This window comes from Rhinatrema bivittatum, chromosome 17 (assembly GCF_901001135.1).
Source record: "Rhinatrema bivittatum chromosome 17, aRhiBiv1.1, whole genome shotgun sequence".
Lineage (NCBI taxonomy): Eukaryota > Metazoa > Chordata > Amphibia > Gymnophiona > Rhinatrematidae > Rhinatrema > Rhinatrema bivittatum.
In genome coordinates this window covers 21,705,687-21,721,029 of record NC_042631.1, presented here as the reverse complement: position 1 = coordinate 21,721,029, position 15,343 = coordinate 21,705,687, and the positions used below count along the sequence as shown (strand labels likewise).

The 15,343-nt window shown below is 43.9% G+C and overlaps 1 protein-coding gene across 1 annotated transcript; it reads right to left on the bottom strand.

The window, feature by feature from the left end:
* Positions 1–5,236: 5,236 nt before the first annotated feature.
* LOC115079428 (SIN3-HDAC complex-associated factor-like) lies at positions 5,237–14,349 on the bottom strand. Its single transcript, XM_029583019.1, has 6 exons — positions 14,074–14,349; positions 13,452–13,598; positions 10,570–10,669; positions 10,229–10,346; positions 8,707–8,854; positions 5,237–8,265 (listed from the first exon to the last, which is right to left on the bottom strand). Exons 2-6 carry the CDS (start codon positions 13,577–13,579, stop codon positions 8,130–8,132), a joined length of 630 nt encoding a protein of 209 aa, XP_029438879.1. The 5' UTR covers positions 13,580–13,598; positions 14,074–14,349; the 3' UTR covers positions 5,237–8,129.
* Between the last annotated feature and the right edge of the window lie 994 nt (positions 14,350–15,343).

Here is a 15,343-nt window from a genome sequence, read left to right as displayed (position 1 = left end):
AATATGCTTGTTTAAATAACCAGGGTTTCAGCAAAGTTTTGAAAGCTTTGACTCCATCAGCCAGGGGCAATGCCTCTAGAAAGGAGTTCCTGAGGATACCACTCTGTCTGGCGTAGCGCAAAGGTGCCCTTTGCGATGATTGCAATTGGCCTGTCGGCCAGCACCCATGCAGCAGGGCGTCGCACCGTAGTGTGGCAGAGGAAGAGATCAATTTAAATATGACTGCTGTTTTGTGCCGAATGCATGTGACAATTGGAAGCCAATGGAGATCTATTAAGACGGATGTAATCTGGTCGCTTCTTTTATAACCTGAAATCGGACGAGCAGTCACATTTTTTTTTCCAATTATAGTTTATTAACTATATTTCATTATATTTCATATAGTTTATTAACTATATTTCATAATAGTTTATTACTATATTCCAATTATAGTTTATTAACTATATTAACTATATATAAACAATTATAGTTTATTAACTATATTTCCAATTATAGTTTATTAACTATATTAAATCAATTTATATTATATTAAATCAACTAGATCTCACAGACGCAACAACTGCAACTACCTCATGGATCAATATTAACAACAATATTGCAGATCAAATCTGCCCAACTACAACCAAAACTATACAACCTACATTAGACAATAGAAAACCTTGGTTTACACCCGAACTTAAATCCCTAAAACAATCTCTTAGAAAAAAAGAACAAAGCTGGAGAAAAAACCCAACCGCTTCAACACATGCCATCTACAAATCCCTCCTCAACACCTAGAGGAATACCATCCTTAGAACAAAGAAAGAATTCTATGCAAAAAAAATACACCACTTCATTTTCGACTCAAAGGCTCTCTTCTCGTACGTCTCCTCTTTAACTAAACCATCTCCTCCTACTATCCCAGACCACCAAGCTCTCAACAAAGCAAACGAACTAGCCAACTACTTCAAGACAAAAATCACCAACCTTACACAATCAATCACATCCAACAGCCTTACCCTAACACACCATCTCACAGCCTTGCCACAACTAAACACAAGCCTGGATTCATTCGAGCTCACTTCTTCACTGGAGATTGAAAACACACTCAAAAAACTCAAACCTTCCTCCCACCCATCAGACCCATTACCAACAAATCTCCTCATCGCCATACCAAACACCATCTCAAAACCAATTGCAGAAATTATCAACACATCCCTTTCTCAAGGTTTAGTTCCTAACCAGTTAAAATTAGCAATCCTGAAACCACTACTAAAGAAACCAAACGCTTCCCCATCAGACCCAGCTAATTTCAGACCCATCGCAAACTTACCACTCATCGCCAAACTGATGGAAAAAATTGTCAACAAGCAACTATCAGATTATTTGGAAGATCATAATATTCTATCCCAGGCTCAATATGGCTTCCGAAAATGCCTAAACACCGAATCGCTCCTACTATCTCTCACGGACACAATACTAGTTAATCTGGAGAAAAAACAATCCTACCTGCTTGTTCTTCTAGATCTTTCTGCTGCGTTTGATACGGTAAAACACTCTACTCTAATAGACCAACTAGCCAACATAGGGATCAAAGGCACAGCTCTCAGATGGTTTCATTCCTTCTTAAGCAACAGATTCTACAAAGTAAGGATAAACAACAAAGAATCGCATCCAATCCTTACTGAGCAAGGAGTCCCGCAAGGATCCTCACTTTCACCCACCCTCTTCAATATCTACCTCCTCCCTCTCTGCCATCTACTCTCAAACCTCAAGCTTACTCATTACCTTTATGCAGACGACATACAAATCCTTCTTCCGATTACAGAATCCCTTCAAAAAACGATCACTTACTGGAACGAATGCCTTCAGCCTATTAAAAATTTACTCTCAAGCCTCAACTTAGTATTGAATGCTAATAAAACTGAAATGCTCATTGTCTCCCAGGATCCACTCACAATCTCTTCCAGCCTCTCTCTACCAAACGCAAATAACACGTTCTCACCTGACGTCAGAGACCTTGGAGCATGGCTAGACAACCATCTAAACCTAAAAAAGTTCGTAAATAATACCACAAAGGACTGCTTTTACAAACTGCAAGTCCTCAAAAAACTTAAACCCCTCCTTTACTTCTCCGACTTCAGGCTAGTACTACAATCCATCATTCTTTCTAAGCTCGACTATTGCAACTCCCTGCTTCTAGGAATACCCACCAACACCATCAAACCATTACAGATGGTTCAGAATTCAGCGGCTAGAATACCAACAAGCACTAACAAAAAAGAGCATATCACCCCAATCCTTCGCAATCTACATTGGCTTCCCATTAAACAAAGGATACTCTATAAGGTACTCACTATCATCCACAAAGCGACAAACAAACTAGCTCCCATCACATTAAGCTCTCAACTCCAACCGCACACGTCTTCCAGGCCAATCAGAAGCGCATACAGAGGAACACTGCATGCTCCTCAAATAAAATCTTCATTGAGCAAACGAGCGATTTCTTCAGCAGGCCCCCACCAGTGGAACACGCTTCCCCCAGATCTAAGATTAGAAACTAGTCACCAAGAATTCAAAAAAAGACTTAAGACCTTTCTTTTCCAACAAGCCTTCCCAGACGCTTAATTCTACTCTGACGGACAGACATCCTAAATAATAGGTATCTCCTAATCATGGACACCACACCAAGTCCTGCTTTAAGACTCTGCTACTGAACAACTTTCTTTGAGTTCAAAAAATTCATTTTTATATATATATTTGGCACTGTTAATACGCCTTTATTCTACATTAAATAGTTATACTGCTTATATTAAATAATATAATTTTTATGTATTACCAGTTAAACTATAATATTTATTTTATCACTATGTTAAATTGTCATCTAGTTATTGTCATCTAGTTAAATTGTCATCTAGTATTACCAGTTAAACTATAATATTTATTTATCACTATGTTAAATTGTCATCTAGTTATATTGTTCCATATGTTCTACAGTTCTATGTAAAGCTCCGCCCTCTGTTGGGCAGTTCATTGTTTTATGTAAACCGGAGTGATTTGTAGTCCCTACAAGAACTTCGGTATATAAAAATTAAAAATAAATAATAAATATTAACCATATAGTATAAAATACAACTCTATTAATACCAACAAATAACACAGGTTATACATAAGTTTTGATGCATACCATTTCAGGAGATACACGTCTAGACAAAAAGAGACCTGCAACTAGTAAAGAAGGTCAAAAAAGTTTAATTATCAGCTTACATCACCATGGGAGCAGTCACATTTAAAGTCACAGCAGGTAAGCCGATGAAGGTGGCACTGCAGTAGTCAACTAATGGCAGGATTGAGGCCTTTACGACAGTCCGAAAACCTGGCAGGAGAAAGAAATTCTTCAAATACTAAAAGCAGTGGCATTTCTGCCTTCCCATTCACGCCCAGAAGCATCCCCCCCCCCCCTTCACCTCCCAGCAGGCTGAGATGTACCCTCTTCCAACTGGCAGCAGCTGCTGGTCCTACCGGGCATCTCATGCCAGCTACAGTCTCTTCAGACAGAGCTCCTTTCTTTCCCATCTTCAGCAGCGGCTCCGGCTCGTGGTGGCGGCAGGACTCTCACTACTAGGACAGCCCTTGTTCATGGCGGCGAGTCCTCTCGCCGCCCGGGGCACCAGTTGGTGACAGATGCTCTCACCACACGGGCGGCCACTGTACTTGGCAGTGGCTCCTTTCACCACTAGGGGCAGTGCACGTTTTTGGCAACGGGCTCCTCTCATGATCCGTTTTCAGCAGCAGTGGCTCCTTTCCCATGGGGTGGAGGGTGCAGACAGCGGCTCACGTGCCGAGCCTCTTCTCACCTCCCTTCATGGCATTGGGTCTGCTCAAAACGCCAGCATTTTCATGGTGGGTAGCTTGAAAACAGGACTGGCTGTGGGACACCCCCCCCACACCCCCCCACCACGTATGGCTCGTTCCGATCTATGCTGCTTTTGTTGTGAATTATGAAAGGCCTAGAAACCATCCTAGGGAGGTCAACTCAGTCACACCAGGGATGAGAGTTGTTCTATTATAAACAGAACTCTCTTCCTTGGAGAAAACGAGATGGGTTTACCTTTTATAATACATTAAAGCAGAGGTGCTGAAACTACAACCTGGAGGCCCTTGAATATATTTTTTTCTTGTTTACTAATTTCTTCCTTCCCAGACTTGCTTCAGTTCTCCATGATCTTCTCCCCCTCCCTGAGCTTGCAGGTGCACAAATGGTATCATTAAGAGTTGAAGTGACCGGGGGGAAGAAGGGATGAGGGGTAATATGTATTGTGGGCAGGAAGAGACAGGAGATAAACGTGGTCTCCACTGCACCATCTCGCCCATGCAGCAGCTTCGTTGCGGAGATTCTGAAAGTCCGACTGGCTGGGGTGTCCCTGGAACTGCTACCCAGCTAAAGAACCTCTGTCTTTGCAGACAATTCATTGCATTCCTCAGGTCAGCGTGTGGTGGCAGTGAAAAGAAGCAAAACAGTATGGGTAAATGTGAATCTGTTATTTACTCTTTCAGATAATAGAAAGACTAGGGGGCAATTCCATGAAGTTAGCATGGGGCACATTTAAAACTAATCGGAGAAATTTCTCTCTCACTCAACGCACAATTAAGCTCTGGAATTTGTTGCCAGAGGACGTGGTTAGTGCAGTTAGTGTAGCTGGGTTTAAAAAAAGGTTTGGACAAGTTCTTGGAGGAGAAGTCCATTAATTAATCAATCAATCAAGTTGACTTAGAAAATAGCCATTGCTATCACTAGCAAGGGATCTTCTTGGTGTTTGGGTACTTGCCAGGTTCTTGTGGCCTGGTTTGGCCTCTGTTGGAAACAGGATGCTAGGCTTGATGGGCCCTTGGTCTGACCCCGCATGGCAATTTTTTATGTTCTTAGGAATCCATTCATACAGGGGCCTTGGTGAAAGTTAACACGGCACCTGGACTTCACGAGACCACTGTGCAAATTATTTCCTTCGTTCTATATTTTTATGAAGACTAAAATGAGAACATTTTTCATTCATTGTTTTTATTATAAAAAAGTATTACAAGGCATATACATAAACTGAGTACAGCATCTCCAAACATCTGATCAAAAAGTGCATTATAGAACAGAATTCTCAGCTATTTCCAGGAACCAGAAGACTGGCAGCATTCAAAATAAGTTACAGTGGTGGCAAGGAAAGCAGGATTAAAAAAAAAATTGTTCAATATCATTTGTGTTACCAAAAAGGCATTTGCTTAGTTTTTTTGTTGGGTTTTTTTTTTTTTTTTTACAGAAAGGTCTGATAGACAAATCTTAATAAAAACAAAATAGTGTTTTTATTTCAAGCTGGATATTTTAGTAAAAAGAAAAAAACATTTGGTCACCAGTTTTATTTGTGACATACTTTCTTTTGACAAATGGAAGACAAATGTAAGCTCTCCTTTTGAATTATTTTTGTTTGCATTACAAAAGGTCATGGCTGTTAAGTGAAAACATCCTCTTAAAATATTTATAGATTATAGAATACAAAAAAAAAAAAAAGTTACAACACACAACTGCACGTGTCAAAACAGCAGGACAAGTAACACCGCCCCTCAATCCATGTCAAGGAAAATGTTCTCTACTGAGCACCTATTGCAATAAGCTTCAGTCGATGCAAGATCCACTTAAATCCCCGTGCTAAGTGTATTGCACTGAACTGGAACAAATAAAATAGAAAACAACCTAGTCCCCCCCCCCCCCTCACAACCACACACGTTACTCAAATCTGATCCTTGCTTCTAATGTTACTACATTTCACTCCTGCTCCTAAGGCCGTTACTGCAAGTCTTAATAAAAGTTCTCTAAATTCTACTGGCATCCTTCTTTTGGTGACCTTTATTTCTACGTATCTAGGGGGGCCACAAAACCCCAGGGCAGGGTACAGGCAGACAAGCTGCAGGGCCTTTAAAAGACCAGGACTCGGCTCATTCCAGCGGGTAATGTATCTCATGAAAGACAAAAGGCAGGTTTTGCTAGTCTCGGAGGCCACAGCATCATCATTATAGCTGAGAATGCAGCCCTCACCTGCAGGAATTTTCATAGTAACATCAGAGTAAAGCGTGAAAAAAAATAGAGCAGGACTTTTTCCAGCTCTGGTTTGTGGCTCCCCCCACCCCCTTAACCTAAGTTGGGCAGCCTAGCAAAAAAAAAAAAAAAAAAACACAACACAAAATACACACCTTTTCCCTCCCCAGTTACCAGAAAGCTCTGCAACAGTCAGGAACCGTTAGGTGGACCCCGTCTCGCCTCCCTTGCATGGCTACAGAGCCCCAGCCACCTCCAGCTAAAGGCAAAGGCTCACATGGCCCACGGATGTCCCCAGCAGGAACCCCCCCCCTCCAAAAGGCTAAGAGCGCAGCCCCATTCAGCCCAAGGCTGGGAGGCTGGTGCTTGGATTTGGGATGGACTGCCGCTGGGTCACCGCTCTGCTCGAGGGGTTTCTTTCACCAGTCCACGTGGTTCTTAGAACAGGGAACGTCTTTCCTTGAGAGAGTGATTTAAAAACTGCAGCTTCCAGACTGTGTTCTTGCAAGGAAGATTATTCTAGACTGGGAGCTACTGCCAAGTGAAATCCTCCCATGACTACAGTAACCCTACACGCCAAGGGCTGTATCAGTCACAACAGGGATATCTTTTAAATCTAAAGCTCTTTCTACTAACGTTACGAGAATGCAGATTTGATAAGACTATCAAAAGATGAAGTCAGGGGCTAGTTCCCGTTTCACGACCCCAGCCAAAAAAAAAAAAAAGGTCTTGATATTCTCTGCCCAGAGAGACGGTGCGGGCTTGGCAAGCAGCGTGGCATGCATGTAAACACTAAATCATTCAATTCAACTGGCGAGTCTGCACACCGGTGCACCCCCAGAGTAGGCTGCAGGCCAATCTACATATTTAACTGGAAAAAAAAAAAAAATTTCAAATCAAGAGAGATGTAATTTTCACATAGAAAACAAGTTAAGTTAACATTGCAGTTATGGTTAAGGACAAGCCTAGTTCTCAGAGCCATGGAAACCAGGGTTCAAATCCAGCTTCTCCCACTGAGGCCGGGATCTTGGGCAAGTTATTTCACTCTCCATTGCCCCAGGTACAAACAGACTGTGAGCCCTCTGGGGACAGGGAAAATACCCTGCAGTCAGCTGAAGGTAAGTTTACCTTGAGCTCGGGTCTAGAATTAAATCCAAATACACTTTTTTTTTTTTTTTTTTAAATATATCTTTGCTCCCCGATGGAAAGTAAAAAAACGGTTTCTTCCATGTTGTATCTATTAAAAAGGATTTTTGGTAAATCTGGTGCAAGCCACTTAACCTGCCCCACTAGCAGTGGGGAAAAAAGCAGAACGGTCATCGCCTTTAAAGACAAAAATCATGAGAACCATAAAGAAATTCCATCCAAGAGGAAGCTGCTCCTTCTCCATGGTTTGAACCAAAATCTCAACCTCCTTCTCCCCTCTTTCTCTAATTAAGGCAAAGGGCACACACATCTACTTTAGGTACATTCTATGAATGAGAATGTTAGCTAGGCCCGACTCTTCATATAAAACAGAATATTCGGACAGAGAAAACAATGCATAGTGTTAAAAAGAGTATCGTATCCTTTACAAAGAGCAGTGGAAGAGGTACTGTTACCTGAATTATACACAAAGTTACTCAGAGCACTATACATGCTTCTGTTTCTTGCAATCATCTGACTTAGGTCCATGTCTTTAAAAAAAAATAAAAAAATATGTATATATAATAAACAAAAAAACCCCAGCACTATAGAATTAACAGTATCCAAAGCTGAGAAATGCATCTCTCTAATAGCAGATAAAATTAGTCTTCCAGGTTCAAAAATTACATATTATAAAAGAAACAAATTTCAGACAAAATATATAAAAATATGCTTCTACCAAAAACCAAGATCATATTTACAAAAAAAAAAAATCCTACAAGAAAAATCCCTCCCGTTTGTGTGACATTAGTGAGACCATTTACAAGATAAGTGTGCAAAGAATGGGTGTGCTCCACTGGAGACAGAATTATTCTGAGGTTCAGAGAATGCCCTGACAATGCTATGCTACATCCAGGATTTCTACAGTTCTGACTTTCCAGTTTTAAGGCGACAGGGTGTTGGGCTGCTCACAGCACTCGGGTTCTCTCTTGCGAGAGCAACACGGTTTAAAGAGACGCGGATCGATCAGAATTTCCCCAAACCTGCCCTTGTAGATGATCCCACAGCAAATCTTCTGCCTGCAAACAAAACGAAAGCTCGTGTTAGGAAAAAAAACCTAACGCAACCATTGCCCAAAACAGCAGAACACAATTCGGAGAGGTGCGGTTACAGATCCTGAACCTTACCGGGGCAATCAAATCAGGTGCAGGAGGCAATGTCACCCACCAGCTCTTCCATACGCCCCCAGCCTTCGTGCCAGGATTAGCAGATCAGCTGCCACGCCATTCAGCATGAAATAGCAACTGGCAGTTAATATCAAACTGGGCCACATTCAAACCAAAGGAGGGATTTGAAAGGCTCTGAATTCTACAGTGCCAATTCACTGAGTCCAACACACCTTTCATTGTAAAGGGATGTAAGAAGGTACACACGATCATGGGTTTAAGGAAAAAAAAAATTTGCTTTTTAAATCAGTCAAGAGCTTAAAAAATTGTTTTCTAAATGCTAAGAAGAAATACCTTTTCCAATAGGTAAGGTCCAAAAATGAGAAAACTGGTACAGAGGGATTGATTCTCTGATCCTCTGCATCAGAGCTTTCATCAGATTGATGGCTGTAGCTGGGGGACTGGGAGGGGGAGCCGCTGGATGTGCTGTGAGCATCGGAATCTGGAAACGAATGGGAAACAAAAAAACACACACACAACAACCATTAAATTCTCCTTCACTAGATTGCTGTTAAGGACAAGAGAAAAATTTACAAAGTGGAGAGCAGCTACCAACTAAAAGCAACCACAGGATAGAAGTTTACAAACGCCGGAGAGGAACATTAAATGCTGCCCGTTTCTTTATATTCCGCATATCGTAGTAAGTTCTAGAATCCGCAGCTAGAACGCACCGGCATCGTTCCTCCGAATGGAACGGTAAAGATCGGAAAGAGTCCCGGATGAAGAGGCTTAAGCAGTTTAATAAATAAAAAAAAAACAAATACCTGCAGGAAAAAATGGGTTCTTTTGAGCAAAGTTATGATCGGCTGTTATTCGCTCACTGTGTGAGTGTGGGTGCACAGTAAGCATGGGTTGGGGGAGGGGGGGCATGGGCGTCTGGGCAGTGATTGTAGTTTGACCCTTATATTCACAAAACGTAAAACGTTTGACTGGCATAGTTTGTCTATAATAGGGCAGGTGAAGCAACAAACGCGAACCCTGGATGGTTTTTCTGATACGTCTTTATACTAATAAAGAGAAAAAATGCCAAATACAGGGAGAGAACTTTTTATTGAATTAAATACAATTTTGACTAGCTTTTGGGTGCTAATACTCTTACTCAGGTCAGAATAGAATGATAAAAAAAACGTTAGCAGGAATGTGAGTGAATCATAGAAGGCATTCCAGTGATAGTTAAGGGGAAAGAGATTTGGATGAGTGATCAGCAGTAAAAGCCTATGGCTCATGATGCAATAACCAAGACCTGGGATTCTTGAGTCTCTTTTGACATGTCCAAGTATTTTAACTTCTTGTGTCCCTGGATTTTTTTTTCTTTAAATTATCCAAAGTTCTTCAGTACCAAAAATAAGGCATGCACTGTGGATTATAGCAGATGCATTTCTAATGTTTACATTCATCCTAACGCAGGATGAAGAGAACACGGAAATCATGGAACGTGGCAAGCAGCAGCTGCCCTGGCACTCTGGTAGCCCTAGAGACATCGGGTTTTCTGAATCCCCGTCAATGTTGCCAGCTTGTGCAAGCTTCTATTAAATGAGGAGCCTAAAAACGCATTCTGTAACCCCATTCTCTAAGTAGCCCAAGCTCCCAAGGGTACGGTCAAAAGGATGAGAACAAGGATTTCTGACAGTCGCCTTTCACTCTGCCTTACAATACTGCACCTGCCATGGGCATGTGCGATATGCAAACACTACCGTCCAGCAACTGCTCTGAGGCAGTTACCGAAAAGGTGCGAGGTGGCATCCCGCACTCTTCATACTGAGTGCAACACACACACACACACACTCCCACTAGACGGCTACAAGAATTCACTTACTTTGCCTTTTTAGTTTCCGAATAGCCTTCCGCTTCCTTTTCTGCTTCAGGCTAACGATTCTCTTAATCCTTTTAGGTTTTGTAAATTTGAAGCCTGGTCCGGCCCGTGCATCCACTACCTACAGGAGAGAAAGCCAAACCACTGCATCAACCTTTGGTCGTGTCTTTCTGTTCACAGTAAATGAGAGGGAGGGGAAGGGTTTTATCAGGATACAGGAATCGGGCAGAGACAAGACAGGCTATGACCGGGGAATGTAAAAGTGGTTTGGAAAATTGTATTTTATAAATCATGCTTTACAGGGAAGGAGATTTAACAAGAGGCTATTTATTCTGCTTACTTACATGGTTCCAGTTCTTTTTGGATCCCGGGGGCAGTTTTTTCCACCTCTTCACCAGCAACACACAGGCGTTACAGATTTCTCCGGAGCGGTCCTCCAGCAAGCTAGACGAGAACAAGTTACTAGCAACTTCTCAAAGTAACAAGCGCCTCTCATCACAGCCTATTTATGGCCCCTTAAGCTTGACTGCGACAGCGCTGGTTCTCTTCACTCCTCACCTTAAATGACAAGTACTTCAAAAGAGAGCCAGGCCCTATTCCAGAAGCACCACTGGTGCCCGACGCCCTACACACAGGTAACAAAACAGTGCAGAAACTGCAAGCCAGAGATAGTGCACCGATCCTCCAATGTGGCCCTCTGCCCGCGTACTGTCAAGCCTCCTGTCCGAGCACACCTAACCTCTGGCTGTCAGCTCTGTGTGCTCGATGGAAGAGATCAGGTCACCACTGCCACTACCCCAACCCACTCTGCCTCACAGCTGAGGTACGCATATCCGCACTCTTACCCACTTTCCCTGGGACAGCTGTCTTTTCTCTGGCCAGCACTGGGTTATCTACAAATGGAGCACTTCTACATCAAAAGGCCTCCTCAGAATTACAGGCTTGTCTTCCTTCAGCAAACAGATCCGTGTGTAAATATAGTGTGCTAATGCCTTTTTCCTGTTGCCAGCTTTACTAAAAAGAGTATCTGTTATTAACTTCCTAACCACAAAAGTACTGACTGCACTTACTAATCCTTCCCGCGGATAGGGAGAGCCTAACAAGCCAATGGACTAAAAGCTCACTAGGCTTAGCACACTGTTTTCCTCTGCCTTTAATGCTCATTTTTGTAAGGGTTTTAGTGCATGAAGAATGTGCTCTAAGCAGGAAGTAAATGTATCTGACTAGCTCACGTTCTATACTAATGCATGCTAATGAACTGCATTTGGAATTACTACCCTGATACTTTGATTCTTCTCTGAGAAGTGAATCAGCCGCCCATCCATCTGGTATTCACTAACTAGCAACCCTTAGACATGGGATCTGCAATATGGGTATCTACAGACCTGGGCTCTCCCCTCCCTGACTCCAGGCCTCCCCTTCTATTTCCTCCACTGCATTCCACACCATGTATGATGCCTCCCCATCTCCCCCATTCACTTACCCATCCCAGCAGATTGGGAGGGGGGGGGGGGGGTGTGTGGAAGTAGATAGGTAGGGCTTTCTGGTCCTGGAGTAGTGTCTCGCAGGTTCAGGATGTCCTGGAGCACTCAGGCCTGGACCAGAGAGCTTCCAGTTTTAAATTAAATGTAATGGTTAGAGAGGGGCCAGTTAAATTGAAATGCCACTTCTAACTATTGAAGTTTAAAAAAAAAAAAACAAAACCCTTTGATGCACTTAATAAAATTGTGTAGCAAATTGGAAGTAAACTATCCTGTGTTATACCTCGCATCATCTGTGCTAAAAATATTTAGCACTTGGTGCTACTAAAATAGCAATCACGTGGGACTCCCCGAAAGTCCAATGAAACTGCAACAGGAAAACCAAACTTTAACGCAAAGCAGCTGTCCGAAAAAATATGAGCATCCTATAAAAAGGAAGGGGTTGCAGCAAGGGCACTCGGCTGAACACACTTGTAAAACTGGAAAGGCAGTCTTTTTAGCTCATAATCAAGTCAGGGGATGGACAATTGATGCTTTTGCTGGAGCAGAGAGGGTCCAAGAGGTGCTGTTTGGCAAGCTACAAGATCCAGTAATAGAATGTGCTCTAGAAATCAGACTTCACTACACAAGCATACAAACGGGCCGACGTTTCGCGTTTTCAATGCGCTATTTTTACCCCTTATACAGTAAGGGGTAATAGCGTGTGGAAAACACGCGGCCAACCCCCCGAAACTAATTTATTTATTTTAGATCTTTATATTTAGATTTTTTTAGATTTTAATAGCGCCCACAACATGCAAATGCATGTTGTGGGCTCTATTAAGTCATTCCCGCGCGATACAGAAAGTAGAGTGTGCAGTGAAGCCGCACATTTTAATTTCGACCGGCCGGGACCGGCACCGGGAAAGTCTACAGAAAAGCAGAAAAAAATGCTTTTCTGTAGGCCCTCCGATTTAATATCATAGTGATATTAAGTCAGAGGCCTCAAAAATTAAAAATCTGCCCATGGGCTGGAAGACGGAAGCTCAATTTTGCTGGCATCCGTTTTCCGAACCCGTGGCTGTCAGCGGGTTCGAGAACAGATGCCAGTAAAATTGAGCGTCGGCTGTCAAACCCGCTGACAGCCGCTGCTTCTGTTAAAAAAAGAGGCGCTGGGGATGCGCTAGTGTCCCTAACGCCTCCTTTTACCGCAGGCCCTCATTTGCATACGGGCAGATACTGAATCATGCGTGTCGGGAGAGTGGGTGCTTGCCGGCTCTCCCGCGACTTTAATGTATCGGTCTAAAAGAAAACAGATTAGTCTGTAATGCTCTCAAACAGGAAAAATAGTGCGTGAAGGTTTCACCAATATTTCATATATGTATAATATATTAAAGTTTGGTTCTAGATCACATTTTGCCAGGCTCTGGATTGGCAGATTTCTCTTGGTCCTCTTTTGTCAATTGCGATTTTTTTTTTTAATCCAAAAAACTTTTAAAATAGTTTTTCCAAAGGTTCTATCAGCAAAGTTAAGATTTTTTTTGCCTTTTAATCTCTGTTTACTAAACTTTTTTTTAAGAAAAGGGCAACAATCAATCAGTTGGTTCTGCTGCTGGCAAAGTGCACTTTTTTCATTTTGGGAACAAAAAGGTGCGTGGCCACACCCTTATTGTTGCAAGTGTCCGATTCCCGGTGCAGGGAACGAGTGGCTGCCACCGGGATGCGCGTGAAGAAGAAGAGGCCCAGCAGCAGCACGTGGGACTTACCCGAAGCACAGCCTGAAGCTCTCCTGGTATCTCTGGCTGCCTGTGAAGCGGGAGCTAGAGGACTTGGTTTTGCAGATGCAGCATCCGGCCAGGCTGCGATAGATCTTGGACTTGTGGAAGCCGAACATAGCCGTCAACCTGCAAACTCTGCGCGGTCCAGGAACAAAGGGGAGAGAACACCATTAGCTCTGCGCGTGGCTCGCCTCTCGGGCCCAGACAGGTGGAAAGGCACGTAAATGTCCGATGCACGGGCAGCGGAATATAGCGCGCGCCCCCGCCCGACACCCCCCCCCCATTGAGAAAAAGAAGACAAAGCGCATCGCTTTCCACCCGGCCAGGTGGCTTTGCTGCAAGTTGGGCAGATAGATCTACGATCAGAAGGGGGGGGGGGAATGGGCGCCGCACCCCCATCCAGCCCTTGCATGAGGAACCCCGGAGGGCCGACGAGCGCGAGACCCCGGGACGCGTCCTGTTTCGCTCGCCGCGTGTTCCATCTTTTGTTTGGTGCCCGCAGCGGCGCTTCCCCCGCTCCCCGTACATCCTCCCGCCGAGCGGCCGGGGCCAACCGGGAGAGAGGACCTGGGGGGGCCACCCCACCCCCGGACACGCATCCCTTACTCACCCCCCAACCGCAAAATCTCCAAACTTTCACACGCTGCCTCCCAGCGAGAGCCGGCGCGGCCAGCCAGCCAGCTCCTTAGCATAAATTAGCATATGCGGCGCCCTCCTCAGCATAACAACGTCCTACGCCATATTTGGTCAGCCAGTCGCGGGCTTTTTAAAACAAATGGCTAAAAGCGGGTCGGGCCCATCTAGCGGGGCGCTGAGCACTTCGGGATTTGTAGTTGCGCGCTGGACCGTGTCGCCGTTCTACGGGAAGCGGGAGGGCCGCGGGAGCCCCTCGAAGTTGGCGGCGGAGAAGCAGCAACAGCGCCCAGCCGGCTTCGCTCTCCTCCCGGCAAGGTGCACGTGGGTGTCGGCGGTGCCCACAAATGGGGGGATTTGCGCGCGTTTCCTCCCCGCAGCGATCGATGTGTTTCATCGTGGCGGCGTCTTCCTCCTCCTGTGACTTGTGTTTAATTTGTACGGGCAAAGGTGCACCCGGTGCCCTTGTGCGGGTGTAATTTCGCGTCCTAGTAGAAGATTAAAAAACAACAAAACTGCCACGTTATTTTGCTGCTTGTCCGTTTACAGTTTTGCCTTAAAAACCGCAGGCAAGTCTGTTGATTGTGGCATTTTACCTCCCCATCTCTGACGGAACTTGCGATCCAGAACCAGGGTATGAAAAACTAGAAGCAGATCATGTACCGAATTTTTTATAAGAAGCCGTGCTGGAAGTAGGACACCGGGACATAATGGGTTAAAGATATTTCAGGAATGTTAGGGTTTCTTTGGCCTGATGGGAGGACTGGGGCCGTATCTGTTTACCCAAAATAAAACAAATCTTATACATACAAAAATCAGAGCACACGTGCAAGGGAGGGGAGCGGCAGAGGATGATCGAAGAGGAAGATCTATATTAAAATACTGCTGTTTTTGGAAAACTGTAATTTTATCATCTTTAGTTATATGTGGCGAGATCCTCAAATGTGTCTTTTTCTTTTTCTAGCAACACAAGATATCTTGGATGGGGGAGACCCAGGCGTTTCCATTATCTAAAAGCATTTATGAAAAATGTTTGTACCTTAGGAGCTGCACTAATGCGGAGTGGCCACTAGATGGCACTTAGTGCGAAGCTGGAGTACTGGGTTGTGAATGTTTACCTTTTACTAAAACGTATGGAGTGGCTAGTAGCAAAATCCGGAACTAAAGTTATACCTGAGAATGGTGTGACTGTTTTTGTGATACTTTAGTGCACCTACAAATTATCAAGAACTATAGGGATCAGGTTC